The sequence below is a fragment of the Salvelinus fontinalis genome, chromosome 33 (assembly GCF_029448725.1).
Source record: "Salvelinus fontinalis isolate EN_2023a chromosome 33, ASM2944872v1, whole genome shotgun sequence".
Classification (NCBI taxonomy): domain Eukaryota; kingdom Metazoa; phylum Chordata; class Actinopteri; order Salmoniformes; family Salmonidae; genus Salvelinus; species Salvelinus fontinalis.
The window spans coordinates 24886502-24913751 of NC_074697.1; the positions used below are offsets into that span (position 1 = coordinate 24886502).

Below are 27250 nucleotides of genomic sequence, written 5' to 3' on the forward strand. Positions count from 1 at the left end.
CTGACGGTCATTGCACATCGCTCTCACAGGCAATCCAATTTGACGAGATAGGAGTGTAATCAACCATTGAGAAGAACACGATAGCAGATTGTCCCAGAGAGCTGTTCCATTTCCCTCTTGCTCCCAGTGTTCTGTCAGTGGTGAGAAGACAAAGATATTATCATAAACGCAGAGGAAAATACTACAATTGTGCTGCCATATGTTGACACAGGCTTACATGGAGGATGTAACCTTTTATATGTGAGAATGTAATCCCACACTCTGATGTAGCATCCTAGAGAAGATATGATGTGGTTGGGCAGGTATAATGAGGATGATGACAGGTAAATGTTTGGAAATGAACTTCTACAGATTGATAATAGGAAGATATCAGAGCTATAGTATGAGAACACAGGGAAATGCTCTTCGCCTTCACAGTATTTGCATGTCACATACATAATATTCTAAAATCCATCAGTTTCTGATTTGTATGAATGCTTTGGGGCAAGTGCAGTCCTTTTCAATTTGAGGTAAACATATTCAGCCTCTATGCTGTTGTTTGAGAATGATCTTCATTCAACATTTCCAAAACAAATAGACTGAGATAGGGTGCCCTCATTTTGTAATGCATGGCTCATGGCTTGTTATCATTCACACTGGAGAACTGGAAAATAGTGTGCTGAATTCTATAAGCGATTTATTCTCTAGGGATTTATTTCAGTGTCTCTAAATCTGAGCGGAAACGACACTCAGAAAGTTCCTGTCTGTATGTCTAAGCAGGCTGGCTCCAACACAGCCTGCTTAGACATGGAGCAAAACCAAAGGAGGGAACAAACGATCAGTAAAAATATAGTATTTCAGAAAATTCCGCGAATTAAGATCAAGGCACTGACAAAAAAAGCAATGCAGGCAAGTTCCAGTGATTTCATGTGTTGTTCAAGTGACTAAATTAAAATGTTTCATGCTCATAGCATGTTTATAACAATACTGGATTGTATCACAGCAAGACATTTCATGGAAATTTACAGCTGTTGATGAGACGTAGATCTGAATTACACACTAACAAGGTTTCCATCAAATTGGCAACATTTTCATCTGAATAGTCTAAAATCTGCATAAAACAATATGCAAATGTCCATACCAGAGATGTGTTTCTATCAAACGGATTTATTGCAGATAAAAGACTGTGTATGATGACATAGTGCACATAAAAATAACTTTTGCGGCTAAACCCCTATGTACCGAATAAAAATGACAAGTTAAATGGGTTTCCATCGCATTTTCAACTCTACTGATGGTGGCTTCACAAAAAGTGTTTGATTATACTGTATGTAATGACGTGCGCTGAGAGTCAGGAAGCAAGTTCAGGGAGTGAATAATTTAATAAATAAAAACATAATACAAAACAAGAAACACGACCAACCTACAGACATGAAACAAAAACAATGACGCCTGGGGAAGGAACCAAAGGGAGTGACATATAGGGAAGGTAAATCAGGGAAGTGATGGAGTCCAGGTGAGTCTGACGATGGTGACAGTTGTGCGCCATAATGAGCAGCCTGGTGACCTAAAGGCCGAAGAGGGAGCACACGTGACATTATATAGCAAATGAGCCCACTCTGGTCTAGCCAACAACTCCCAGATACAGTGTTGATAGGCTACCTACATGATGAGATTATAATGGATGAGAGCGAGTAAATTTGGTGGAAGCCAAGCATCGATCATCATATCACCAGAATAAGACCCTTGATATGTATTGGAAAGGAGCATCAAGCTCATCACCGTCCACTTTCACCATCCTGTGAAATACATTATTTATTTAATCTGTAGCCTAATAGACTGCATGCTTTCCTGAATCGTAGTGGGAGGACCACACAACAGATTATCGTGTGACTAAATGTACTTCGATATAATGGTAATTATATCAACGCATAAAGGCATTTCCACTGCCATGTCTTGCATAATTAATTTAAGACACAAAAAGATCCACCATGTCGAACGAAGAAATTTGTCTGATGACATTTATAAAATTACACCGTCATTACCTGTTTCCATCAACCCAGTCATGACTTTTTTCATGCGTCAGGTAGTTCAGGTAGTTGGTTACAGATGAACCCTGTTCTGTTTGTAACGGTTTTCTTCCAGGGGTGAAGGAGAGGACCAAAGTGCAGCGCGGCTAGTGTTAACCTGTTGAGGATGGGGGCGCTGTTGTCACTATTTATGCTAATCGTGTAATTTTTGAAACGGCTTCCCACAAAGTTCTTGATTGTACAATATACATATTATTATTATTATTATTGGATAGAAAACAGTCTATAGTTTCTATAGGAGTTGAAATTTTGTCTCTAAGTGGAACAGAAGTCATTCTACAGCAATTTCCCTGACATGGAGTCAGATTTCAGAAATTTTGGCCCCTGATCTGGAGTCAGTTAAAAGGGCACTGTTATTGCTATGAGTATACGGACACTGCTTACGTCTTCCCCTGGATGCCTTTACGTGATGACGATTTGAATGGGGTCGATTGCGCGTTCACAGGCACTATAAATTAAAAAACCCTGTAGCTAGCAAGTCTTTTCTTCGTTATGGGAGTTAAAAACATCATAAGGTAGTTAATTTAAAGCGTTTTATAGCAATTTATATCCGTTTAGTGCGATTTTGGGACATTTATTTCTGAAACGCTGTGAATTGCTGGGCACGCTTCCAGTTCATCCCGAACGCAGTTGGCATTTCCACATGGCAAGAGGACAGCTTTCCACCAAAAGACGATTAGACCCAAGAAAGGATCCTTTGCCCAAGATACTGATGGAAGAACAGCTCAAAGTAGGACATTTTTATTATGATAAATCGTGTTTCTGTCGAAAAATGTTAGTGGCTTAGGACGCCATGTTTTTTGACGTAGCTTCGCTTGGCGCAAACTGTATTGAAAAGTAAGGATAATTAAAAAAATGTAATTCCGCGATTGTATTAAGAATTAAATTGTCTATCAATCCCTGTCCACCCTATATTTTTTAGTCACGTTTATGAGTATTTATGTATAAGAGTAGATCACTGTCTAATATGGCGCACGGACATTTTCTAACCAGCTGGGCTACATTTCACATTGTCTTACCATGATTTTGGTGGCTAAATATAAACATTTTCGATCAAACTCTATATGGATTGTGTAATATGATGTTACAGGAGTGTCATCTGAAGAATTCTGAGAAGGTTAGTGAAAAAATTAATATATTTTGGCGATGTTGACGTTATCGCCCACTTTGGCTAGAATCAATGCTGGGCTGCTATGTGCTATGTGCTATGCTAATATAACGATTTATTGTGTTTTCGCTGTAAGACACTTAGAAAATCTGAAATATTGTCTGTATTCACAGGATCTGTGTCTTTCGATTAGTGTATGCTGTGTATTTTTACGAAATGTTTGATGATTAGTAAGTAGGTAAACACGTTGCTCTATGTAGTTTTTCTAGTCCATTTGTGACGGTGGGTGCAATTGTAACCTATGCCATCTACCTGAAATATGCACTTTTTTCTAACAAAACCTATCCCATACCATAAATATGTTATCAGACTGTCATCTGATGAGTTTTTTTCTTGGTTAGGGGCTATAAATATCTTAGTTTAGCCGAATTGGTGATAGCTACTGGTGTTGGTGGACAAATAAAAGATGGTGGATTATGCTAATGTGTTTTTAGGTAATAGATGTACATCTTTACATATTGTGTCTTCCCTGTAAAACATTTTAAAAATCGGACATGTTGGCTGGATTCACAAGATCTGTGTCTTTCATTAGCTGTATTGGACTTTAATGTGTGAAAGTTAAATATTTAAAAAAATATATTTTTTTTGAATTTCGCGGCACTGGTTTTTCAGTGGGGGTGGGGGGGGAGTGCCGCTAGCGGCACCCTCATCCTAGACAGGTTAAACATGTTTAATAAAGAACAAGTGAAACACTACAAACAACAATACAAAATAACAAATGTGCAAAAACCGACACAGACCTATCTGGTGCAGACAATCACAGAGACAGGAAACAAACACCCACAAAATCCCAACACAAAACAAGCCTCCTATATATGATTCTCAATCAGAGACAACGATTACCATCTGCCTCTGATTGAGAACCCACACTAGGCTGACATAGAAACAGACAAACTAGACATACCACATAGAATTCCCACCCAGCTCACGTCCTGACCAACTAAACACATACAAAACAACAGAAAACAGGTCAGGAACGTGACACTGTTCTTGAAACTGTCCGCCAGCGAAGATCAATTAGTCAATAGAATTAGTAATTAAATTACTAGAATGGATATGAACATTCTTATGAGTTGGTCAACCATGGTTTGCCAGTGCTGTGATAAGATCGTGTGTAAAATAATGAATTTGAAGAATATATCTGCACTGTTTGTTTGTTAGCTAGCTAGCCAGACAGTTTTAAAGTAATTATTCCATTAATTTGTCAAATTAACTGCCAATATGCCAACATTCCATTCAAACAAAGCAGTCAATCCACAGCCATAAACTGTTTGAAATCAGTTGATGATAGGAGGCAACAAGTTGTAAAGGCAACAAGTACTGATATTATATCATATAATAGCACTGACAGCTTGTAAAGAAAACAAATTTATGGTCTATTTACATATATTTTAGAAGCTATTTATGTCACACCCTGATCTGTTTCACCTGTCTTTGTGATTGTCTCCACCCCCATCCAGGTGTCGCCCATCTTCCCCATTATCCCCTGTGTATTTATACCTGTGTTCTCTGTTTGTCTGTGCCAGTTCGTCTTGTTTGTCAACCAACGTTTGTGTGTCAGCTCCTGCTTTTACTCAGTCTCTCTTTTCTCGTTCTCCTGATTTTTGACCCTTGCCTGTCCTTACCCTGTACCCACCCGCCTGACCACTCTGCCTGAGCCTGACTGCCGTCCTGTACCTTTGCCCCACCTCTGGATTACCGACCTCAGCCTGACCTGACCCTGAGCCTGCCTGCCATCCTGTACCTTTTCCCCTGTTGCTGTAATAAACATTGTTACTTCGACACAGTGTGCATCTGGGTCTTACCTTGATACCTGTTAATTTATACAGATTTTTTTAATTAAACCTGTATTCATGACAAGAAAAATACTTTTAAACTTATAAAAATATTTGAAATATTTATATGACAATATTTTACGTTGACAATAATTGTATTACACAATTTCTGATATCACATACTCACTTTTATTTAAAAATGTCTTGGACAAGTGAAATCAGGATTCTACCTCTACTACCATTCTTTCCAATTAGTGTCATGTCTACTCCTGTTCCTCTCATCTGACTTCGCTGGTATACTAACCACCGGTCCTGGGATCCATCATTACGCACACCTTGCATCCATCATTATGCACGCTTACAGATCATTATGATACTCACCTGGACTCCATTACCTTCCTGATTACCTCCCCTTTATCAGTCACTCTCTTGGGTTGTCACGCCCTGGCCTTATCTTTGTTTTCTGTATTATTTTAGTTAGGTCAGGGTGTGACATGGGGGATGTTTGTGTGTGTTTGTCTCGTCTTGGGTGGTTGTATTGTCTAGGGAGTTTTTGTAGAGTTCATGGGGTTGTGTTCAGTGTAGGTGTTTAGGTAAGTCTATGGTTGCCTGGAATGGTTCTCAATCAGAGACAGCTGTCTATCGTTGTCTCTGATCGGGAGCCATATTTAAGGCAGCCATAGGCATTAGGTAGGTTGTGGGTAATTGTCTATGTCTATGTTGAATGTGTGCACGTAGTTTGTATAGCTTCATGATCGTTTGTTGTTTTTGTATTAGTTTGTCAGTGTTCTTCAGTTTTCGTCTTCGATATATTAAAAGAAGATGTATTCATATCACGCTGCGCCTTGGTCCACTCATTCACCTAAAGACGATCGTGACATGGGTTCCTTCCTGTGTTCCTTCCTGTCGGTTTTGTTCCTGTGGTCATGCATTATCGCCACTGTTATGTTGTCTCGTTTCATTAAAGGTTTCACCTCCACCTGCTTCTCCACTCACAGCATCTCTGTCCACCGTCAAAAGGAGCAGGCAGACCGCCACTGCAGTGCGACTCTTGTTTTTCACCCTGGGGACCGTGTCTGGCTTTCTACCAGGAACCTCCCACTACGCCTGCCCTGCAATAAACTGAGCCCCCGGTTTGTGGGGCCGTTCAAGGTTCTCCGGAGGGTCAATGAGGTGACATATACACTACCGTTCAAAAGTTTGGGATCACTTAAAGGTCCCTGTTTTTTAAAGAAAAGCACTTTTAATTAAAATAACCTCAAATTGATCAGAAATAGTGTAGACATTGTTAATGTTGTAAATGACTAGTGTAGCTTTAAAAAAAAAAGGAATATCTACAGAGGCCCATTATCAGCAACCATCACTCCTGTGTTCCAGTGGCATGTTGTGTTAGCTAATCCAAGTGTATCATTTAAAAGACTAATTGATAATTAGAAAACTATTTTGCAATTATGTTAGCACAGCTGAAAACTGTGGTGCTGATTAAAGTAGCAATCAAACTGGCTTTCTAGAGTTCCTCTGTCCAGTGTCTGTTCTTTTGCCCATCTTAATATTTTCTTTTTATTGGCCAGTCTGAGATATGGCTTTCTTTGCAACTCTGCCTAGAAGGCCAGCATCCCGGAGTCACCTCTTCACTGACGTTGAGACTAGTGTTTTGCGGGTAGTATTTAATGAAGCTGCCAGTTGAGGACTTGTGAGGCATCTGTTTCTCAAACTAAACACACTAATGTACTTGTCCTCTTTCTCAGTTGTGCACAGGGGCCTCCCACTCCTCTTTCTACTCTGGTTAGAGCCTGTTTGTGCTGTTCTGTGAAGGGAGTAGTACACATCGTTGTACGAGATCTTCAGTTTCTTGGCAATTTCTCGCATGGAATAGCCTTCATTTCTCAGAACAAGAATAGACTGACGAGTTTCAGAGGAAAGGTCTTTGTTTCTGGCCATTTTGATCCTGTAATCAAACCCACAAATGCCGATGCTCCAGATACTCAACTATTCTAAAGGCCAGTTGTATTGCTGCTTTAATTAGTACAACAGTTTTCAGCTGTGTTAACATAATTGCAAATGGGTTTTCTAATGATAAATTAGCCTTTTAAAATGATATACTTGGATTAGCTAACACAACGTGCCATTGGAACACAGGAGTCATGGTTGTTGATAATGGGCCTCTGTTTTCTGGAATATCTACATAGGCGTACAATCTGCCGTTTCCAGCAACAAGTGATTTACATCATTAACAATGTCTACACTGCATTTCTGATAAATTTGAGGTTATTTAAAGGACACATTTTTATTTTCTTTCAAAAACAAGGACATTTAAGTGACCCCAAACTTTTGAACGGTAGTGTAGGTTACAGCTTCCCAGTCACTATCGTATCTCACCTTCTTTTCATGTCTCCCTTCTCAGGCCAGTGGTTCCTGCCCCCCCTTCACCTGCTTCTCGACTCACAGCATCTCCGTTACAATTAGACTGGTTTTGATTTCTCCCTAACCATTATGGCTGCCATTTTCAATCCATTCTGGAACTTTGGGGGTTTATGTAACGAATGGCAGAAATCCCAAACCAGTCTATTTGGAATGAATGGCAGTAGAGGCACAGGTGATTCATTTCCTGCATCTATGTATGCAGGAAAATAAAAGTAAGGCATGTGTGATGTATCACAAAATATGTAATAGAAATAGTCACACAAATGATGTAATATAGTTTATATAGGCGTTAAACAAATGTTCTGTATAAATAGCATCTAAAATATGTAAACAGACCATAAATGTCTAAATGTGTTTTTGAAAGCTGTGAGTGTTATATGATACAATATCAGTACAGTGCATTTACAACTTGTCTAAGTCCTATCAACTGATTTCAGTCAGTGTATGAGTATGGATTGACTACATTGTTTCTATGGAATTTTGGCAATTCATCTGAAAAATGTATGGAATCATTCTTCTAAAACTGACTGGCTAACAAATATAATGTGCAGATAATCTTTGAATTCATTGTTTTACACTATCTTATCACATCACTGGCTGACCATGGTTGACCTACTCTCTGACCAAAATAGCTGACCTTTAATACTGTCATAAGAAGGGTTGTCAATTCTAGTATTGTAATTTCTAATTATATGGTACTTTGTCTGTCCTTCATATTTGTCCTTGCAGTCCATTTATCTCAAACAATGGAGTGGATGACAAAGTTGGTGTCTGCCCTGTCAGAGCACGCCCCCTGTGAGGCCTATGATGCACATTTTCCTCACTGTTGACTCTGGGAGCTGTGAACCCTTTGGAGTAGTCCATGAAAGGGGTCTCGCTTTAAAAGGCATCACATATCCTGATTCCTGTGTGTGTGGTGGGGTATTTGAACTTTTCCTGGCTTTCCACAAGGCCAAATACAATCATGTAACCCCATTCATATTGGGATCTGTTTTAGGTAATCCACTTCATCCTGAAATAGTGCAATCCTGCCACCATGTGGAAGAAAATCTATAAAACACAGAGACAGTGTATACAATACCATACCACTGGGCCATTCCAATTCTTATTAGTTCAAATAGCGCTGCAATGTTTGAGACTTCCTGCATGCAAGCCATACAGTACAGAGATGAAAGAGCAAGAAAACCTCACATGATCAGAGAAAACAAACTAACTCTTAGCATCCTTATTGAACATGCATTGTTTTTGGTCACTCTATGAAAGAAAACCTGCTCCTCAGGTGCCCATTATGCACATGATGTTATAAATAAACCAAATAATGTTCCTCTAAAACAATTTGAAGCACCTTAAACCAGGACACCTACTTTCCTGTAATACTTCCCTTTTTAGATGTTCACCTAGTTATTTCCCTGATTTGTCTATAATTAATCTCTTCAGTGAGGTCAGTCAGACGAGAGGAAATTACTTTGGAGGGACTTAGTGAGCCCTGACACTGGGGACTACCCTGTTTTATCTCTGGCCTCTCTGAGACGGAGATAGGGATGGAGCAGGGAGCTAAATCAATTTTCCTGTGTTGTCTCATTAGCTGGAGCCCTGGGGTGAGCTGTGCTCCATGGAGATGCCGTTGGAGAAGGAGACAGAGAGAGAGAGCGAGAGACAGAGGAAAAAAAGAGAGCTTAGTCAGGGGCAGTGTGCTCAGAAGATGGCTTCTCCTTTACATGCCTGGATGAGGACAGTAGGGTTTACTAAGGGTTCAGTATTGGAGGTGTTTCATCAAATGTGCAGTGCAATCAATCATGCACATTTCAATGCAAAAATATTTAGTTGGTTGGAGGTTTCACAAGACGCCTCGAAACTGCTGCCAAGCAAAACTGATATTTTCCAAGTGATAACACCTGACTGAACAGGGCACTAGCAAGAATCACCTTCATGTGACATACGAATAACAAATGTCATCATGCCATCTGGTCTGCACTGAGTGGTTTGGGGTGGAGACACACACCGGACAAACACACCGGGCACGCACCCACATACACACTGTGACGGCAAGGCACATTTCCAGACCCATCATGACATATGGCGGCCTCGTGACAGTAATGTTGCTTAACTCCGGCAATTTGATCCAATAACCAATGCAGTGACTATTGCCTTCCTTCCGTGCTGCATTTTGTCAACAGGGCTGAGCACAGCAACAGCATTCTCAGTAATTCCAGGATGCTATATATATATCAGAGGGCTTTTGTGATGAGGATGATCTGGATCTATTTACCTAGAAAGGACAGTTTAACAGCAGAATCTGGGCCTGATTGCTCTGCTGCTGTTGCTGAACACATCAGATAGAAATATCACACTGTTTAAAGACACACTATGCAGAATTTGCTCTGCCATTTCCTGGTTGCTAAAATTAATACATTTCAGTTTGTGACAAAACAAGCAAATATAGTGTAGAGAATTGTAGTACCATCTAAACCGCTGTGAAATATATTTTCCATAACCAAAAATATTGTATTTTCAGCTGTTTGAAGCTGGTGTACAAAACAGAAAGTAAAAGACTCAAAAACAAAACATAAGCACGAGAAGAATAGAAATAGCGCAAATTGAACAGATCTACCGATTCTGAGACTTGCTTTCAATGAGAATGACAGATCTATAACTCTCATTTCCATGTGAAGTTGGTCGGGTCGCCCAAAAAGTCACATATTGCAGCTTTAAGACTCAATGGAGGAGTAATTTACCAGACTAGCTAAGCAGATCCATTATCATCAATATCATATTTTCTAGTGATTACATCAAATCAACTAGTTATTCAGTATAGGCCTAGCTACAACTGCTGGAATCAGTGTATCTATCCATTGTGGGCAGACTGAAAATGTCTTAGGTGACAAAGCTGTCAAAAATGGAATCTTGGAAGAGCCTAGGGCTACCACGGTGAGCTCGAGGTCAGTAAGAAAGCACCATTCCAGCTGAAGGCACTTCTCTGGTGCTGTATAAGAGGGAGTTACATATCCAAAGAGCAAGACGAGAGCAGTGTGTGTCTATCTGTCGGTCTGTGGACCTGTATGGAGTAATGGGGTCCCAGAGAGACTATCCTGTAACTGTGTATTGGCCCTTGGGGAGGATTCAGGGCCTAAGGGCTGGGGGGAAAGAAAAGCAGGAGTGTCACAGCCCTAGCCCTGAACAGGGCCTGGTCTGCCTGTGAAACCTTAGCCACAGCACCTGCCTGGAACACTGCTCATGGACCAGATATGGGAAACTCAACGTGATGTTTAACCCAGTTGTGAAGACAAGGATGCACACAGGACACCCAAGTATGGGGTTGGGAGCTTAGTGATTTGTAATCTGGGGAAAGCAAGATCAGCCAGATCTTTGACTGGAATTACAGTGAGCACAGCACTTAAGCAATACTCCATATCTACGTATGAGATGTCACCTTTTCCATCTGGTACCACACATAACAAGGCTGGCCATAAAGGCCTCTGGGCTTTCCAGTTGCAAGCACTCACAGGGGATAGTGGAGAGGGATTAGGGCCCATAGAGCTTCATGCAGATGAGTTCCAGAAAGATTTGCTTTATTCTGCCCACGTATGCCAGACCATGGCCCCAATGCATATGAAAAAGCATCCAAAAAGCCTGCTCCGTTTAATCTCCCTTCACTCTCGCATAATGAAACATTTCCATAAAAATATAGGCAAGGCAATCCACAGCTTTCATTTCTCCCTGTAAGCAAAAATCAGCTGCGCTCACTGGCCATAAGGGACTCTGCGTCGCCTTGCTTTTGAAAATACATTTAAAATGTGCCAGGCTGCTTTGATCTTGGCGGTGGATTGAGATAATCAGAGGGAACTGGTGCAGTAGATCTCACAGGGATAAAAACATGAAATGAATCCCTTTACCAGGGCTCCGATCAGCCTCATCTACTAGCACAGCTTTGATTATCCTCATTAGGAGACATGTCAACAGAGAGAGACTAGAGCTGGGAACTGTTCCTCAGGAGAAAGAAAGGCCATTGGCCTAGTCCTTAGCCAACTAAAGGAGACATTGGAATAACTTGCTCTCTGCTGACCTTTTCATTGACTTACCACATTATGTTTGTTTGATAAGCCTGTGGTGTGAAAATCAAAAGCACCATACATCTAAAATGCGATGGGGGTCATCGCTGTCGGTTCACCTGACAGGTACACGACACCCTGTGCCTTCAGTGAGCCGGATGGCACTGCAATCGCTAGTCCTTCTTCAAGGCACTCAGAATCACCTTTATTCGCCAAATACATTTGCTTGTACAGGATTTTGATATGGTAAATTGTTGCAGCCACAATAAACGGAATACACAGACAGACAAACAAACAGAATATATGGACAAGATGTATTGACACAGAGTAGCTACAGTATGTACACAATGAACACCAGGCTAAAAAACTACAGACTACGCTATAAACTTGTACAGAGCTCAGTGGGAATATACAGTATAGGCTTGAAATTATTGATGGCATCAAGCATAATGTACAGGGGGCTTGAATGAGGGATGGAGAGTGAGGATGGATGGCCAAAGGGGAGATGGTGGGTATTTGTGAGAGATTAATATTACTGTCATTTCCGTTATTGTGTGCGTTTTGTTCCGTCTGCTGTTTATGGGAACAAGATTTAATCTTTCCAATCAGCCTCATGCTGTTTCAGAGGGAAGCTGTCTGGAAATCCTATCAAACTGCCATGAATATAAATTGCTCTAGAGTCTGAATGTATTCATACCGTACACATCAGTATTCTACACATATCAGCAAGCATGCAGGAAAATGTAAATAATGCACACAGTATACTATCATTATATCTTCCATGACTAGCTACAATAAGACAAAGCAGTAGCTAGAGGAAAAGAGGAGAATAATATTAACACACTATAAAACATAGGCCTAAAACTTAATGGATCACTGCTCCAAAAAGCACACAGCTCCAAAAGTTATACTGCACATCTTCAGCATCCACACTAGTCATTACATCACCCTTGGCTGAAGTAACTCTTGATTCCACCCATTCTAAATGAGTGGCTGGAATAAAGAAGTCATACATATTCATCCATCTGGATGGGAAACAGGAATAGACTAGTGTTACAAGGCGGAGCCAGATGAATTATTTATTACTGTTTCCCTGTAGTATATAAATCAGCTAGCTGGAAAAGGCAAGTGAAAATGAAACTGCACGACCAAGCAGAGCAGTGGAGAGATGATGGACACACCCACTGGATGGCCACAGTAACGGTGTATCAATGAGTGTATCAATTACACGGTTACATAAATATATTAATATAATAGTTTACATGCTTTACAAGAAGAACAATGTCCCTAATAATCCTGTTTACATGGACACATCTAAAATCAGGCTACCTGATGGGACTTTGATAAATGCATAAAATCTCAAATCAAAATAAACTTTCTACCACAGCACCATCTCATTTTGGGAAGCCTATTTCATTGTGTTCGGACATATAAAGTTTGTATGTGAAAACTATTTCTAAGATACATACTTTCAGTTGTTCTGAACTCACTTCACTCACGCTAAAGAGGGAGGCTTGCTCGGCTGGTGCTAGCACATGTGGACATCAAATACACAGCTGGAACTCCGATTAAAGTGTTTACATGTCCTAATAATTTGAAAGATTGCTCAGAAAATCGAAATAAGCATTTGCCGTTAAGTTTATGACCTTATGCCAATTAAGATAAGCAAAGTAAGGTGTTTACATGACTAATGCCACATTCAGCCTACTGACATAATCAGCTTAATATTGAATTATTACTGTGCATATAAACATACTCAATGTATGGGAAAGGATGATCCATTCTCTCACTGCTGTTATCACATACTCCTTTTACCCCCAACCTGCCTTAATGCATTTAACTAGTTCCATCCACTTATTTACATTTATTTGACTTTCTCTCTCATGGTCAACATGTGTGTTATACCAATCAAATAGAAAAAAAAACATCAAAGCTTAGAATGACAAAAAAGCAGGTAGAGATCCCCTAGAAATCGAAGCCAAAAGGACGAAACCCTCTTAATTACATTTTATAGCCAGAATAACTGAAGAAAATGTTTGACATTTTTTGTCTGTGGATACAGTATAAATTGACATGAAACTCAAATATTTCCTGTTAATACAGATAGGAGTACAGAAGCCTGACAACTGACAATAACTTTCCTACTGTAGCTCTGTGCCATGACATGCAGTCTCCTGTAGTAAAACAGTGTCCCCATCTCTTCCTCTCAAGGGCAGGTTCAACATAGTGTTACGGGGACCATCACCCATCCGTCTAGTAAATGGGTTATAGTGACAACAGAACTATAGCTCAAGAAGGTCACCCATGAAACATCATACAACTGGTTACTCATACATGCTGTATCTGCGCAATACGATTCAGTATTGTGTATGCATGCCTGAGTGAGTATGAAAGACAACTGGATGGCCACAGAGTGACCCTACTTTTCAGAAAAAGCTTTTTCTTTAGTATTCCTATTAGGCTGATGCCTTTTAACACAGTAATCGGGCTGTGACACAGTTGTCATACATCATTGTTGCTCAGATAGTCAGAGGACAGACAGACAGACTGACTGGTGGCAGTTGGCCTAGAGGCATGATACTGTACGTGGCCACAGAGATGGAGTGATTCTTAATAACCAGGTTACCCAGAGACCACTAGGCCTGCTAAGCACCACCGCCGCTCATATTAGACAAAGCCTCATTTAGATCAGGATTGTCCCAAGTGACACCTCTAGTAGACACCATTTAGCAAGTACCCCAACTGCAACTCTGGAGACATTACTTCTGATAGAGCAATCTTGTTATGCCAAGCTGTGTTATTTTGACTGAGTACATTTCTCGAAGGGGCCATTTTTCTATCTAATTGTTCATCAAGAACTAAATACACTATAGTCTGGTACTTGGTGCAACTGGATAAAGAGGGGGACCTGAGTGAGCATTAAATTAATTTGCTATGTTCTCTGGAAATCCCATCCATCTCTGGACTATCAATGACTCAACTGCACCTTGGCTTTAGCATGATTAAAGTCTTTGCACCCCCCGTTTATGGCTGTCATTTACTTTGCAGTGTTATCAAACGTGCATCTAAAGCAGCATCATAGGTTCTGTGGTGTTTTATCCATATAAGAACCTTTGCAAATAAATCCAGACTTAATAGCCTCTTCCCACATGAAGTTAACTACAATAACATCTTACATTACAGAAATTTTAATTAATTGTAATTATTCGATTTATTGCCTACCTCATGCCTTCTGCACACATTGTATATAGATTCTCTTTTTCGACCATGTTATTGACTTGTTTATTGTTTACTCCATGTGTAACTCTGTGTTGTTGTCTGTTCACACTGCTATGCTTTATCTTGGCCAGGTCGCAGTTGCAAATGAGAACTTGTTCTCAACTAGCCTACCTGGTTAAATAAAGGTGAAATAAAAAAAATAAAAAAATTGAGGTAATCATCACAAGCTGTGTGAATTAACTAGGGTTTCAAAGCTACTGGTAATTTACCAAAGTTACCGGAATCTTCAGTAATTTTAGCAATTAACAGAAATTCTATGGCAATCTATTGTAACTTCGGTAATCTATGTGTCACGTTCTGACCATAGTTCTTGTGTGTTGTGCTTGTTTTAGTGTTGGTCAGGACGTGAGCTGGGTGGGCATTCTATGTGGTGTGTCTTGTTTGTCCGTTTCTATGTTTGGCCTAATATGGTTCTCAATCAGAGGCAGATGTTTTGTGTTGTCTCTGATTGGGAATCATATATAGGTGGCTTGTTTTGTGTTGGGGATTGTGGGTGGTTGTTTCCTGTCTTTGTGTTTTCTCTGCACCAGCTAGGACTGTATCGGTTTGCCACATTTGTTATTTTGTTTTGTAAGTGTTCACGTTTATTCGTCGTAATTAAACATGTTGAGCACTGGCTACGCTGCGTGTTGGTCTGATCCCTGCTACTTCTCCTCTTCTCGTGAAGAGGAGGAAGGCTGCCGTTACACTATGGTTGAATAACTTTTTTTTGTATTATTCATATGCAGTAATAATTTGTTATATCTGTGTTCATATTGTCCATGAGTTTCTAGTAGATAGATTATATATATATTTCACCTTTATTTAACCAGTGCAACTGCGACCTGGCCAAGACAAAGCAAAGCAGTGCGACAAAAACAACAACACAGAGTTACACATAAACAAACGTACAGTGAATAACACAATAGAAAAATCTATGTACAGTGTGTGCAAATGTAGAAGAGTAGGGAGATAGGCCATAAAGGCAACATAATTACAATTTAGCATTAACACTGGAGTGATAGATGTGCAGATGATGATGTGCAAGCAGAAATACTGGGGTGCAAGAGAGCAAGAGGGTAAGTAATAATATGCGCATGAGGTAGTTGGGTGTGCTATTTACAGATTGGCTGTGTACAGGTACAGTGATCAGTAAGCTGCTGTGAACAGCTGATGCTTAAATGCTTAAAGTTAGAGGGAGATATAAGACTCCAGCTTCAGTGATTTTTGCAATTCGTTCCAGTCATTGGCAGCAGAGAACTGGAAGGAAAGGAAGTGTTGGCTTTGGGGATGGCCAGTGAAATATACCTGCTGGAGCGCTATGGTGTTGCTATGGTGACCAGTGAGCTGAGATAAGGCGGGGCTTTACCTAGCAAAGACGTATAGATGACCTGGAGTCAGTGGGTTTGGCGATGAATACGTAGTGAAGGCCAGCCAAAGAGAGTTTACAGGTGGCAGTGGTGGGTATTATATGGGGCTTTGCTGACAAAACGGATGGCACTGTGATAGACAACATGTTGCGAAATAGGAAGCCGATTCTAGATTTCATTCTGGATTGGAGATGCTTAATGTGAGTCTGGAAGGAGAGTTTACAGTCTAACCAGACACTTAGAATATGTGGACAACTACAAATACCTAAGTCAGAACCGTCCAGAGTATTTGTAGTTGTCCACATATTCTAAGTCAGAACCGTCCAGAGTAGTGATGCTAGTTGGGCGGGAGGGTACGGGCAGCCATCGGTTGAAGAGCATGCACTTAGTTTTACTAGCATTTAAAAGCAGTTGGAGGCCACGGAAGGAGTGTTGTATGGCGTTGAAGCTCGTTTGGAGGTTTGTTAGCACAGTGTCCAAATAAGGGCCAGATGTATACAGAATGGTGTCGTCTGCGTAGATGTGGATCAGAGAATCACCAGCAGACATCATATGAATCAAAGTGGAGGAGAGAGACTCTCAGATGAAATTGTGTCTTGTACATCAGGTTGTCCACAGTATGGTCCCCAGGTACCTATGTAACTACTTTAACTTGGTCCAGGATAACTATAACTATTCCACTACAATGAGTGAAACTAACGTTGTTCCTTTTAGATTTAAAAGTTGTTTGGGTTAAGAAACTGTTTTATACTCATCTGCCATTCTTTGGAATAGTCTTCCAAAGAATTTGAAACTTATAACCTCAGTAGGTAGTTTCAAGTTCTCACTGAAAAAAATGCTAAATAGTAGCATGTCTCAAAAGTGAGTCGTAAGCTTATAGTACATGACTGAGAAGGAAATGGATAGCATATGGTCTGCCTTTTGGTGCCTGTTGTTTATCATATTGTGAATGTTTTGTATATATCAGGGATTTATTGTTTTATATATTAAGGCTGTGTGAGACGAGGGAGATGTCCTTTCCATAGTTGTTCATTAGGAAAAGGAATTGTACTAATTATCTCATGTTATGAAACAAACAACAATTTTGTCTGTTGTTGTCTGTTGCCCCCTTTCCTCTTCAAAAGGACCACAATGGAAATAAGCTTAAGCTTTGTGTTATCCTTGATGATTTTCTTAAATTGTATGTGGAGGTGTCACCGGCTGGAGCGCCCTTATGTATGTACTATAAAAATGGTCTAATAAATTCAATCAATCAATTCAAGAGAAAATAGCCTAATTCATTTAAAAAGCATCTAATTAACAATGATTTTATTTTCAGTTATCGCTGGAACTTGTCCAACTATTGACTTTTTCACAACTGCCACCATTTTGACAACAAAACATTGAAAATAAATACATATTGACATAGAAAAATAAATAAAAGTGTGGCAAAAAAATATATAAAGGATATTGCATAGTGAAACCCTCATATTAAACACCAAATGGTATTCACTAAGTTGATGGTTTATATTTGGTTTATATTTATAATGTTTTACAGCTTTTTCGCACCATAAAATGTGTCAAGGGAAGCCAGTTTGGTTCTGGCTTCACTCCTATCACAATGCATCAAGAAAAATACGTCATTGACGGAAACAACTTGAAATGTTGCATCTTGTTGAGTTGTTGTCCTCTGGTGTCTAACTAGCTAACGAAAAATGTCCCTTTCCTAAATTAGCCATGGTGGAAATAGAGATTTGGACTTGTGGTTTGACTTAATTCTCCGCACTGGCCAATGATTGTAACGGCGATTCTGATCCAACCATAAATTTATGCATTGTGTCCCTGGCCCAAGAGGATGGAACATGTAGCTAGATGTAGAAGGCCAATGCTAACTAGCTAACGTTGGCCATGAAAGTAAGTTAGGCTAGCGAGCAATCATTTTAGCCAGGTAGCCTAGGACAACAAAAAATGTAAGCGTGTACTGTATGACAGAGTTATAGACCGTTTTATCAACATGAAAAAGATGAAGGTGGCATTGGCATTTCTCTACAAGTAGGGTGTCAACATATTTTTCAACTTGCAAGAAGGCACACACACACACATACACCCACACACACACAAATCAGAACCATGGACAGCTACATCATATTTAGCGTACGTTGATTGGACTAAATTGTTTTTGGTATCCTTTAGTTGTCACTGTATTAGACATAGGTGATTTGATGATGTTAAATTGTTGAAGTTGAAATGGTGCTGAAATAGTGGAGGATGCAACTGTTTTCTTTGATACTTGCGGTAACTCTTAGTGGTTCTAAATCAATAGTTGTTTAGTAGTCCGAAAATGTTGGAAACATTAACTTGTTTGACCATGCTGTAGAGGTCATGTAACTGGTACATGCAATATGATTTGTGGACTTCACTGGACAGAGGTTGCTTTTTGTGAAGAAACAAAGGTGTGGTTGAATTTATTCTGCCACTGTGTCTTTTTATTGTCTCGGCCTTAGTCCTATATATATCACGGTCACAATGCAATTATCACAACACATAGGTTGTAATATGGCGTTCTTTTCTGGCTTGGCTTCTGCAGTGATTTTACCCACGCACTGCTACTGCTTATTTCATTATTAAATATTTTTTATTATTATATTTTACATGTGATAAGGCCAGAGAGAGGGCCAGAGATAATTACAGACACCTGTGATAATCTGAAGTACCCAAAAGGGTCACTAGATGTCTTGTGATAGATTACATAAAATCATTGAAAGATAGCAAAATTCTGGAAGTTTCCTGGAAAACTTTGAAAGTTTCCAGTAATATACCCTACATTTGCAAACCTAGAAGTAAGTTGCCTGTAAAGCTTTATAGATGTACAGGTAGTGAAGATGACTGATACGGTGCCATTGGAATGACCTCAGCTACAGTCCCTATGCGGTCATTTGATGATTCTAGGAAATAAGGGCATAGAGCTGGACATTTTTGAAAAACTCCATTGATTTCAGAGACAGGAAGCGAGGGTCTTATAGTCAACTTCTGTCAAGATAACAAGAACTTCTGTCAAGAACCTGAGACTTCTGATGTCAGGAATTGAAGTTCATCCTTCAAATTTGCCAAGGCGTTGAAATACAATATAGGCCTACAGTAGTTACAAAAGATAAAAGTCCCATGATGCAGCACACAAGAAGCACACTTGATATATTTATCATATCCTCAGTGTGAAGGTTAAACTAACCTTTACCAGTCTTCAGTGGAGGCTGCTGAGGGGAGGACGGCTCATAACAATGGCTGAAATGGAGCGAATGGAATCGCATCAAATGTATTTGATACCATTCCAGGTATTTCCCTCCTGTCATTACCACGTGGCTGCTCTCCCCAATTAAGGTGCCATCAACCTCCTGTGCTGTCCATCATTCTTCTTGTATTAAATGCATCCGATAGGCCAACACACTCATACATTTCAATTGACCCAATATAATTAAAACCTGTTAGGAATGTTATTCATATTTTTCATACTTTCATAATTAATAAAATATGAATGCAACATGCAACAATTTCAATGATTTTATTGAGTTACAGTTCATAAGAAAATCAGTTAATTGAAATAAATAAATTAGGCCCTAATTTATGGATTTCACATGACTGGGCAGGCGCGCAGCCATGGGAGGGCCTGGAAGGGCATAGGCTCACCCACTGCGAGGGCATCGCCCCGTAGTACTCACTTCTGTCATCATGAAGTCATATGAGAGACTAGTCAAGGATCATATCACCTCTACCTAACCTGACACCCTAGACCCACTTCAATTTGCTTACCGCCCCAATAGATCGATGCAATCGCCATCACACTGCACACTGCCCTATCCCACCTGGACAAGAGGAATACCTATGTAAGAATGCTGTTAATTGACTATAGCTCAGCATTCAACACCATAGTACCCTCCAAGCTCATCAATAAGCTCGAGGCTCTGTGTCTGAACCCCACTCTGTGCAACGGGGTCCTGGACTTCCTGACAGGCCGCCCCCAGGTGGTGAAGGTAGGAAACAACACCACTTCACAGATCCTCAACACTGGGGCCCCACAAGGGTGCGTGCTCATTCCCCTCCTGTACTCCCTGTTCACCCATGACTTGGTAGCCACGCACGCCTCCAACTCAATCATCAAGTTTGCAGACGACACAACAGTAGTAGGCCTGATTGCCAACAATGACGAGACAGCTAACAAGGAGGAGGTGAGGGCCCTGGGAATGTGTTGCCAGGAAAATAACCTCTCACCCAACGTCAACAAAACAAAGGAGATGATCGAGGACTTCAGGAAACAGCAGAGGGAGCACACCCCTATCCACATCGACAGGACCACAATGGAGAAAGTGGAAAGCTTCAATGTCCTCAGTGTACACATCACTGACAAACTGAAATGGTCCACCCACACAGACAGTGTGGTGAAGAGGCGCTGTTTCCTCTTCAGGAGGCTGAAGAAATTTGGCTTGGCACCTAAAACCCTCACAACATTTTACAGATGCACAATTGAGAGCATTCTGTCGGGATGTATCACCACCTGCTACGGCAACTGCACCACTCGCAACCACAGGGCTCTCCAGAGGGTGTTGTGGTCTGCCAAACGCATCACCAGGGGCAGACTACCTGCCCTCCAGAACACCTACAGCACCAGATGTAACAGGAAGGCCAAAAATATCATCAAGGACAACAACTGCCCGAGACACTGCCTGTTAACCCCGCTATCATCCAGAAGGCGAGGTCAGTACAGGTGCATCAAAGCTGGGACTAAGAGACTGAGAAACAACATATATCTCAAGGCCATCAGACTGTTAAATAGCCATCACTAGCACATTAGAGGCTGCTGCCCTATATACATAGACTTGAAATCACTGGCCACTTTAATAATGTTTACATATTCTGCATTACTCATCTCATATGTATTCTATTCTACTATATCTTAGTCTATTCCACACTGACATTGCTCGTCCAAATATTTATATATTCTTAATTCCATTCCTTTACTTTAGATTTATGTGTCTTGTGTGTATTGTTGTGAAATTGTTCTATATTACTTGTTAGATATTACTGCACTGTTTGAGCTAGAAACACAATCATTTCGCTACACCCAAAATAACATCTGCTAAACACGTGTATGTGACCAATAAAATTTGATTTGATTTGACTTGGGAGCTAGGCCCACCCACTGGGGATCTAGGCCCAGCCAATGAGAATGAGTTTCTCCCCACAGTAGGGCTTTATTACAGACATAAATACTCCTCAGTTTCATCAGCTGTCCAGGTAGCTGGTCTCAGACGATCGAGCAGGTGAAGAAGCCGGATGTGGAAGTCCTGGGGTGGCGTGGTTACATGTAGTCTGTTGTTGTGAGGCCAGTTGGACGTACTGACAAATTCTCTAAAATGACGTTGGAAGCGGCATATGATAGAGAAATTAAAAATGCATTATCTGGCAACAGCTCTGGTGGACATTCCTGCAGTCAGCATACCAATTGCATGCTCCCTCAAAACTTGAGACATGAGTGGCATTGTGTTGTATGACAAAACTGCACATTTTAGAGTGGCCTTTTATTGTCCCCAGCACAAGGTGCACCTGTGTAATGATCATGCTGTTTAATCAGCTTCTTGATATGCCACACCTTTCAGGTGGATGGATTATCTTGGCAAAGCAGAAATGCTTCCTAATAGGGATGTAAACAAATCTATGCACAACATCTTTGAGAAATAAGCTTTTTGTGCGAATATGGAAAATGTCTGGGATCTTTTATTTCAGCTCATGAAACACGGGAATGACGGACTGTTGTTAATCTTTGCTAATTTGGGCTGTTCTTGCCATAATATGGACTTGGTCTTTTACCAAATAGTGCTATCTTCTGTACACCACCCGTACCTTGTCACAACACAACTGATTAGCTCAAAAAGCATTAAGAAATTCCACAAAATTTACTTTTAACAAGGCACACCTGTTATTTGAAACGCATTCCATGAAGCTGGTTGAGAGAATGCCAAGACTGTGCAAAGCTGTAATCAAGACAAAGATTGGCTACTTTGAAGAATCTAAAAACCTAAAATATAAATTCCATATGTGTTATTTCATAGTTTTGATGTCTTCACTATTATTCTACAATGTAGAAAATTGTCCAAAAAAGAAAAACCCTTGAATGAGTAGGTGTGTCAATACTTTTGACTGGTACTGTATAGTGTACTTCTTTCATTCTCTCACTCCTTGGCTGCTCTCTCAAGAACCTCAAGTGGGGCTTGTTTTATATTTGTATACATGATGTCTGCTCTGTAACAATAAAAATGCTCTATCTTGAGTAAATATAAATGACACATTGTACCAATACTATGCATATTATACAAAAACAGGACGAAATGTAATCATAAATTGTATGGGATATGGTGGCCATAGGCTCAATTTACCCCATGGGCAATGGCTCAACTTAATCCAAGACAAACATTTTGACTATATTAGCCCACACAGCTACAAGGATGCACTTTCATGTTAGGTTTAGGACCTCATATTGTAGCTCATCTGTCTACTTTGGTTTAGATACAAGCATCATGAAACCTATAACACAATACATTCATTTGACTTTGTGAAAATCTTTTTTTTAAACCTAAAATCTCTCTTTTTTTTTTGATATCAACCTCAAATCGAATATTTCAACTCACAATACCATGCATGTTTGGAATCCTCAGGTCTTCAGTATTCTACTGTAAGTAAACAAGCGTGTAGGCTACCTGTGTTGTTTTCTGTCACTAGAAGGGGAGGTTGTTTTCCCACGTTGGTTTTGCCCTTGCTGAAAGAGAGGGAAGGAGATGCTCTTGAACAAACCGTCCTCAGCCGACTCCTCCAGCCTCATTTGAGGGATCAGGTGTCCGAAGGCCATGATGTTTATCACAACACCTGCGAATCGTATTTACAACGTATAGCCAGCCACCTACTGATAAAGAGGACGCACTTCGAGAGACAAGCCTACAATACTATAAAGAACTATTAAAAACGAGTGCTGGTGCTTCTGTCGCTCTTATAATGTGGTCTCCATCGCCCCAAGATCCTTGTCATAGCGTCCTAAACGCTTTACTGCCGCTGAAAAGTATAATGTGGATGGCGAGGTGCCAAACGATACACAAATCGCTTCACTCTGGAGTCGCGCGCGCGCACTTGTTCCAAACGATGGAACAGAATCATTGTGGAGGACTGCGCGCCACTGGGTAGAGTGAGCATGCGTCGTTTGTTAATGGATCTAATGAGTCCCTCTTTACGATTCAGTGGACAGTTTCAAATATGTTGATTTCATTAGAATTTAGGGAATTAAAATGCATGTTTATGTAAACCATTATTATTTGCCTGACCTGATGCTGTCTGTCACCGCAAATTTCACATAAGATAGGCTACTACAGACGTTCCTTTATGTTTCGACCTGAGCTTCAGCCAATGACTGGTAATACATCCGGATCCCTTCAAATTAAACACTTCTCACCCATTATGTTTGTATCATGGTGATGAACGTGGGATTTGGCTAGAAAATATACCTCAATCCAGGGATGGAAGATGCAAAATCAAGAAGATTAAAATACTGCTAGTTTTGAATTAAACTGGCTTTTTTGTTCCTCGTGCTAGGCTAGCTAATTCTAAAGCAACCTATTGGATTCCACAACACTTTCAGAAGCTACTCACTCCAACACTTTGCATTTCCATGGAATCCACTGGACTGCTTTAGGACATTTTATCCAGGTTGTGTGTTGTTTATATGTCCAGCAGTAGAGTCTAGCTCTCACCCATCCCCACCCTTTCTCCCCCTCCATTGAGAGATTGTCTGAGTCCAGGAGCTGGAGGTGATAGCAATCTGACAGTGTCCATTCACTTCACCCCTGTGGACGAGCTAGCCATGCTGTCTCTTCAGGCCCTGAATGGCTAGCCAGCCTGACCCACGCTCTCCAAGGGTAGAAGTATGGCCTGTACCCGTACAGTCTTTGTCAAGTTTGTGAGCATGGGTGGTTTTACAGATCTAGGATCTTAATTTGACCCAGTTTGCTACAGTAGGAAAATAATCCTGCAGCAACAGGAAATGTGAATTATTATGTAGATTATAATAAACGGTCTGACATTTCAAAGTGGAAATTACAAACTTCAGAAGCCTTTTTAAACCTCAAAAATACTACACATTCTACAGCAGGAAAGTTATCCTGCAACAGGGTGATCAAATTAAGATCCTACATCTGTACATGCATGGGATGCATGACCACAAATTTGCTTATTCCCTTCTGGTCACTGACCAGCAAACACAGAGAGCCAGGTCTCTCTCTTTCAGTAATGGACCCAGAATCAACCCCTGTGGTGCCCCACATTTGTGGCCTGCTGGAGGTCATTTTGCAGGGCGCTGGCAGTGCACCTCATTGCACAAAGGCGGAGGTAGCGGTCCTGCTGCTGGGTTGTTGCCCTCCTACGGCCTCCTCCACGTCTCCTGATGTACTGGCCTGTCTCCTGGTAGCGCCTGCATGCTCTGGACACTACGCTGACAGACACAGCAAACCTTTTTGCCACAGTTCACATTGATGTGCCATCCTGGATGAACTGCACTACCAGAACCACTTGTGTGGGGTGTAGACTCCGTCTCATGCTACCACTAGAGTGAGAGCACCGCCAGCATTCAAAAGTGACCAAAACATCAGCCAGGAAGCATAGGAACTGAGAGGTGGTCTGTGATCAACCCCTGCAGAATCACTCTTGTTTTGGGGGGGTGTCTTGTTAATTGCCTATAATTTCCACCTTTTGTCTATTCCATTTGCACAACAGCATGTGAAATTTATTGTCAATCAGTGTTGCTTCCTAAGTGGACAGTTTGATTTCACAGAAGTGTGATTGACTTGGAGTTACATTGTGTTGTTTAAGTGTTCCCTTTATTTTTTTGAGCAGTGTATTTACTTCGCCACCATGGCCTTTTTATATTTTTATTTATTTATATATATATTTTGTTTGCCTTCACCTCCCTTATCTCACCTCACTTGCTCATATTGTATATAGACTTATTTTTCACTGTATTATTGACTGTATGTTTGTTTTACTCCATGTGTAACTATGTGTTGTTGTATGTGTCGAACTGCTTTGCTTTATCTTGGCCAGGTCGCAATTGTAAATGAGAACGTGTTCTCAATTTGCCTACCTGGTTAAATAAAGGTGAAATAAATAAATAAATAAAAAAAATGGACAATGACCCCAAGCATACTTCCAACGTTGTGGCAAAATGGCTTAAGGACAACAAAGTCAAGGTATTGGAGTGGCCATCACAAAGCCTTGACCTCTCCCTGTAGAAAATGTGTGGGTAGAACTGAAAGTGTGTGCGAGCAAGGAGGCCTACAATCCTGACTCAGTTACACCGGCTCTGTCAGGAGGAATGGGCCAAAATTCCCCCAACTTATTGTGGGAAGCTTGTGGAAGGCTACCCAAAACATTTGACCTAAGTTAAACACATTAAAGGCAATGCTACCAAATACTAATTGAGTGTATGCAAACTTCTGACCCACTGGGAATATGATGAAAGAAATAAAAGCTGAAATAAATAATTCTCTCTACAATTATTCTGACATTTGACATTCTTAAAATAAAGTGGTGATCCTAACTGACCTAAGACAGGGACTTTTTACTAGGATTACATTTCAGGAATTTGAAAAACAGTTTCAATGTATTTGGCTAAGGTGTATGTAAACTTCCGACTTCAACTGTATGTTGTCTGCCCATATGTCATAGACTAGCTTATGGTTAAATAATTGAAGACTTCTCATTCAGAATTCTTTAGACTGTAGCTAATAGACTAATCCTCAAAGCTCTGCTGATTTGTGTAGTTTTCCTGAGGAGTCTTAGCTCAATTACCTTACTGTGGGCATCCTGGTCATCACTTGTTTTCAATTAGCTCTCCTCCATTGAACTGCATGGAGTCAGCTCAGCATCTGTCAAATACACGTCTTAAGGGCCCAGAATAATTGTATTATGAAACCACATGGCATGTCAATTTGGACTGGGCCTACTCTTACTTTTCTGCACTCTGCCTCCATGAAGAGATATTACTAATTGCTTTAATTTACAATTAGGCCACCCAAACAATGTTTTTTAGTTTTTGACTTCATAAATATTAATGTAACAGGTGCTCTACTTTCTTGTTTAGCATCAATCAGGTTTAGTGAATTCATTAGAATCTCCAAGATTAAACCTAACGCTAATGTCTTAACTAAAACACATTTATCTTTGAACAATTGCCCCCAAAAGTCACATGGGCAATCCTTCTGCCCAAAATAACATATTGACCAGCAGTTCTAGGGAAACAAAACATTTGTAACTATAAAATATTCCATAATATTGTGCCCTTCATACACATGTCAAAAGGAAGGTTGGCCACCCAAAAAAAGCCATAGAGAAGGACGAATGAGGAAGAGATAAGGCAGGAACCGCCTGAAATAAGGTCATGACAATTACCCAGAACCAAGTTAGCTGGAGATGCACCATTGATGCCCATTTCTCCACTATGAGCTAAAAGGAATGAGTCAAGTAAGTCTCTTTCTTTTAGCACTGTGAGCAGGGCAGTATCAAGAAGAAAAGTATCAAGGAGTAAATTGTGAGCAATTGAATGTCTTCCGACTGGAATGATGTCTGCACAGTTCATCTGGATGAAGGGGGAGTTGGGGACTCTTGATTTAAAAAGGGAATTATAATGCCAAGCTGATGTTAAAAATAGCATCCTATTAACCTCTCCATTTGACTTTATGGCAGCGCTGTAATTAGTGTAGTCGTCAGACAGTGAAATGTGCTTTAGATACGGGTCACAGTGCAATACCCATTATCCATTGAGAGCCACTGAGAGAACTGAGAGGCAGACAGACATCGTTAAACGTCTACGATGTGTGTGTTAAGTTTGACACAACCTTCAGACAAATCTATCAATTGCTCAATAGTATCTTTCACCAGCCTTTTGGCTTTTATACAGAGTTCAAACTCCGGCAAACGAGGCTTTGTTGTCCTATACAGCAGCAGTTGCCATTTTAGATGGAAATCAATGGGCAGATGGCAGATGGTTACCAATTGTAATTTAGGAAGAAGATATTATTGTCCAGAGAGATACATGACCATGATAGTTTCATGTGGGTTGTCAAAA

General features: G+C 40.5%; 1 protein-coding gene across 1 annotated transcript in view; it reads right to left on the bottom strand.

Moving 5' to 3' along the window:
* Positions 1 to 23276, bottom strand: part of LOC129831871 (protein Aster-B-like) — a 163974-nt gene extending 140698 nt beyond the window's left edge. Inside the window, exon 1 of the mRNA XM_055895399.1 lies at positions 22842 to 23276. Coding sequence (XP_055751374.1) covers positions 22842 to 22990 — 149 coding nt within the window. The 5' untranslated portion in view covers positions 22991 to 23276. The remainder of the gene's footprint in view (positions 1 to 22841) is intronic.
* Positions 23277 to 27250: the final 3974 nt, after the last annotated feature.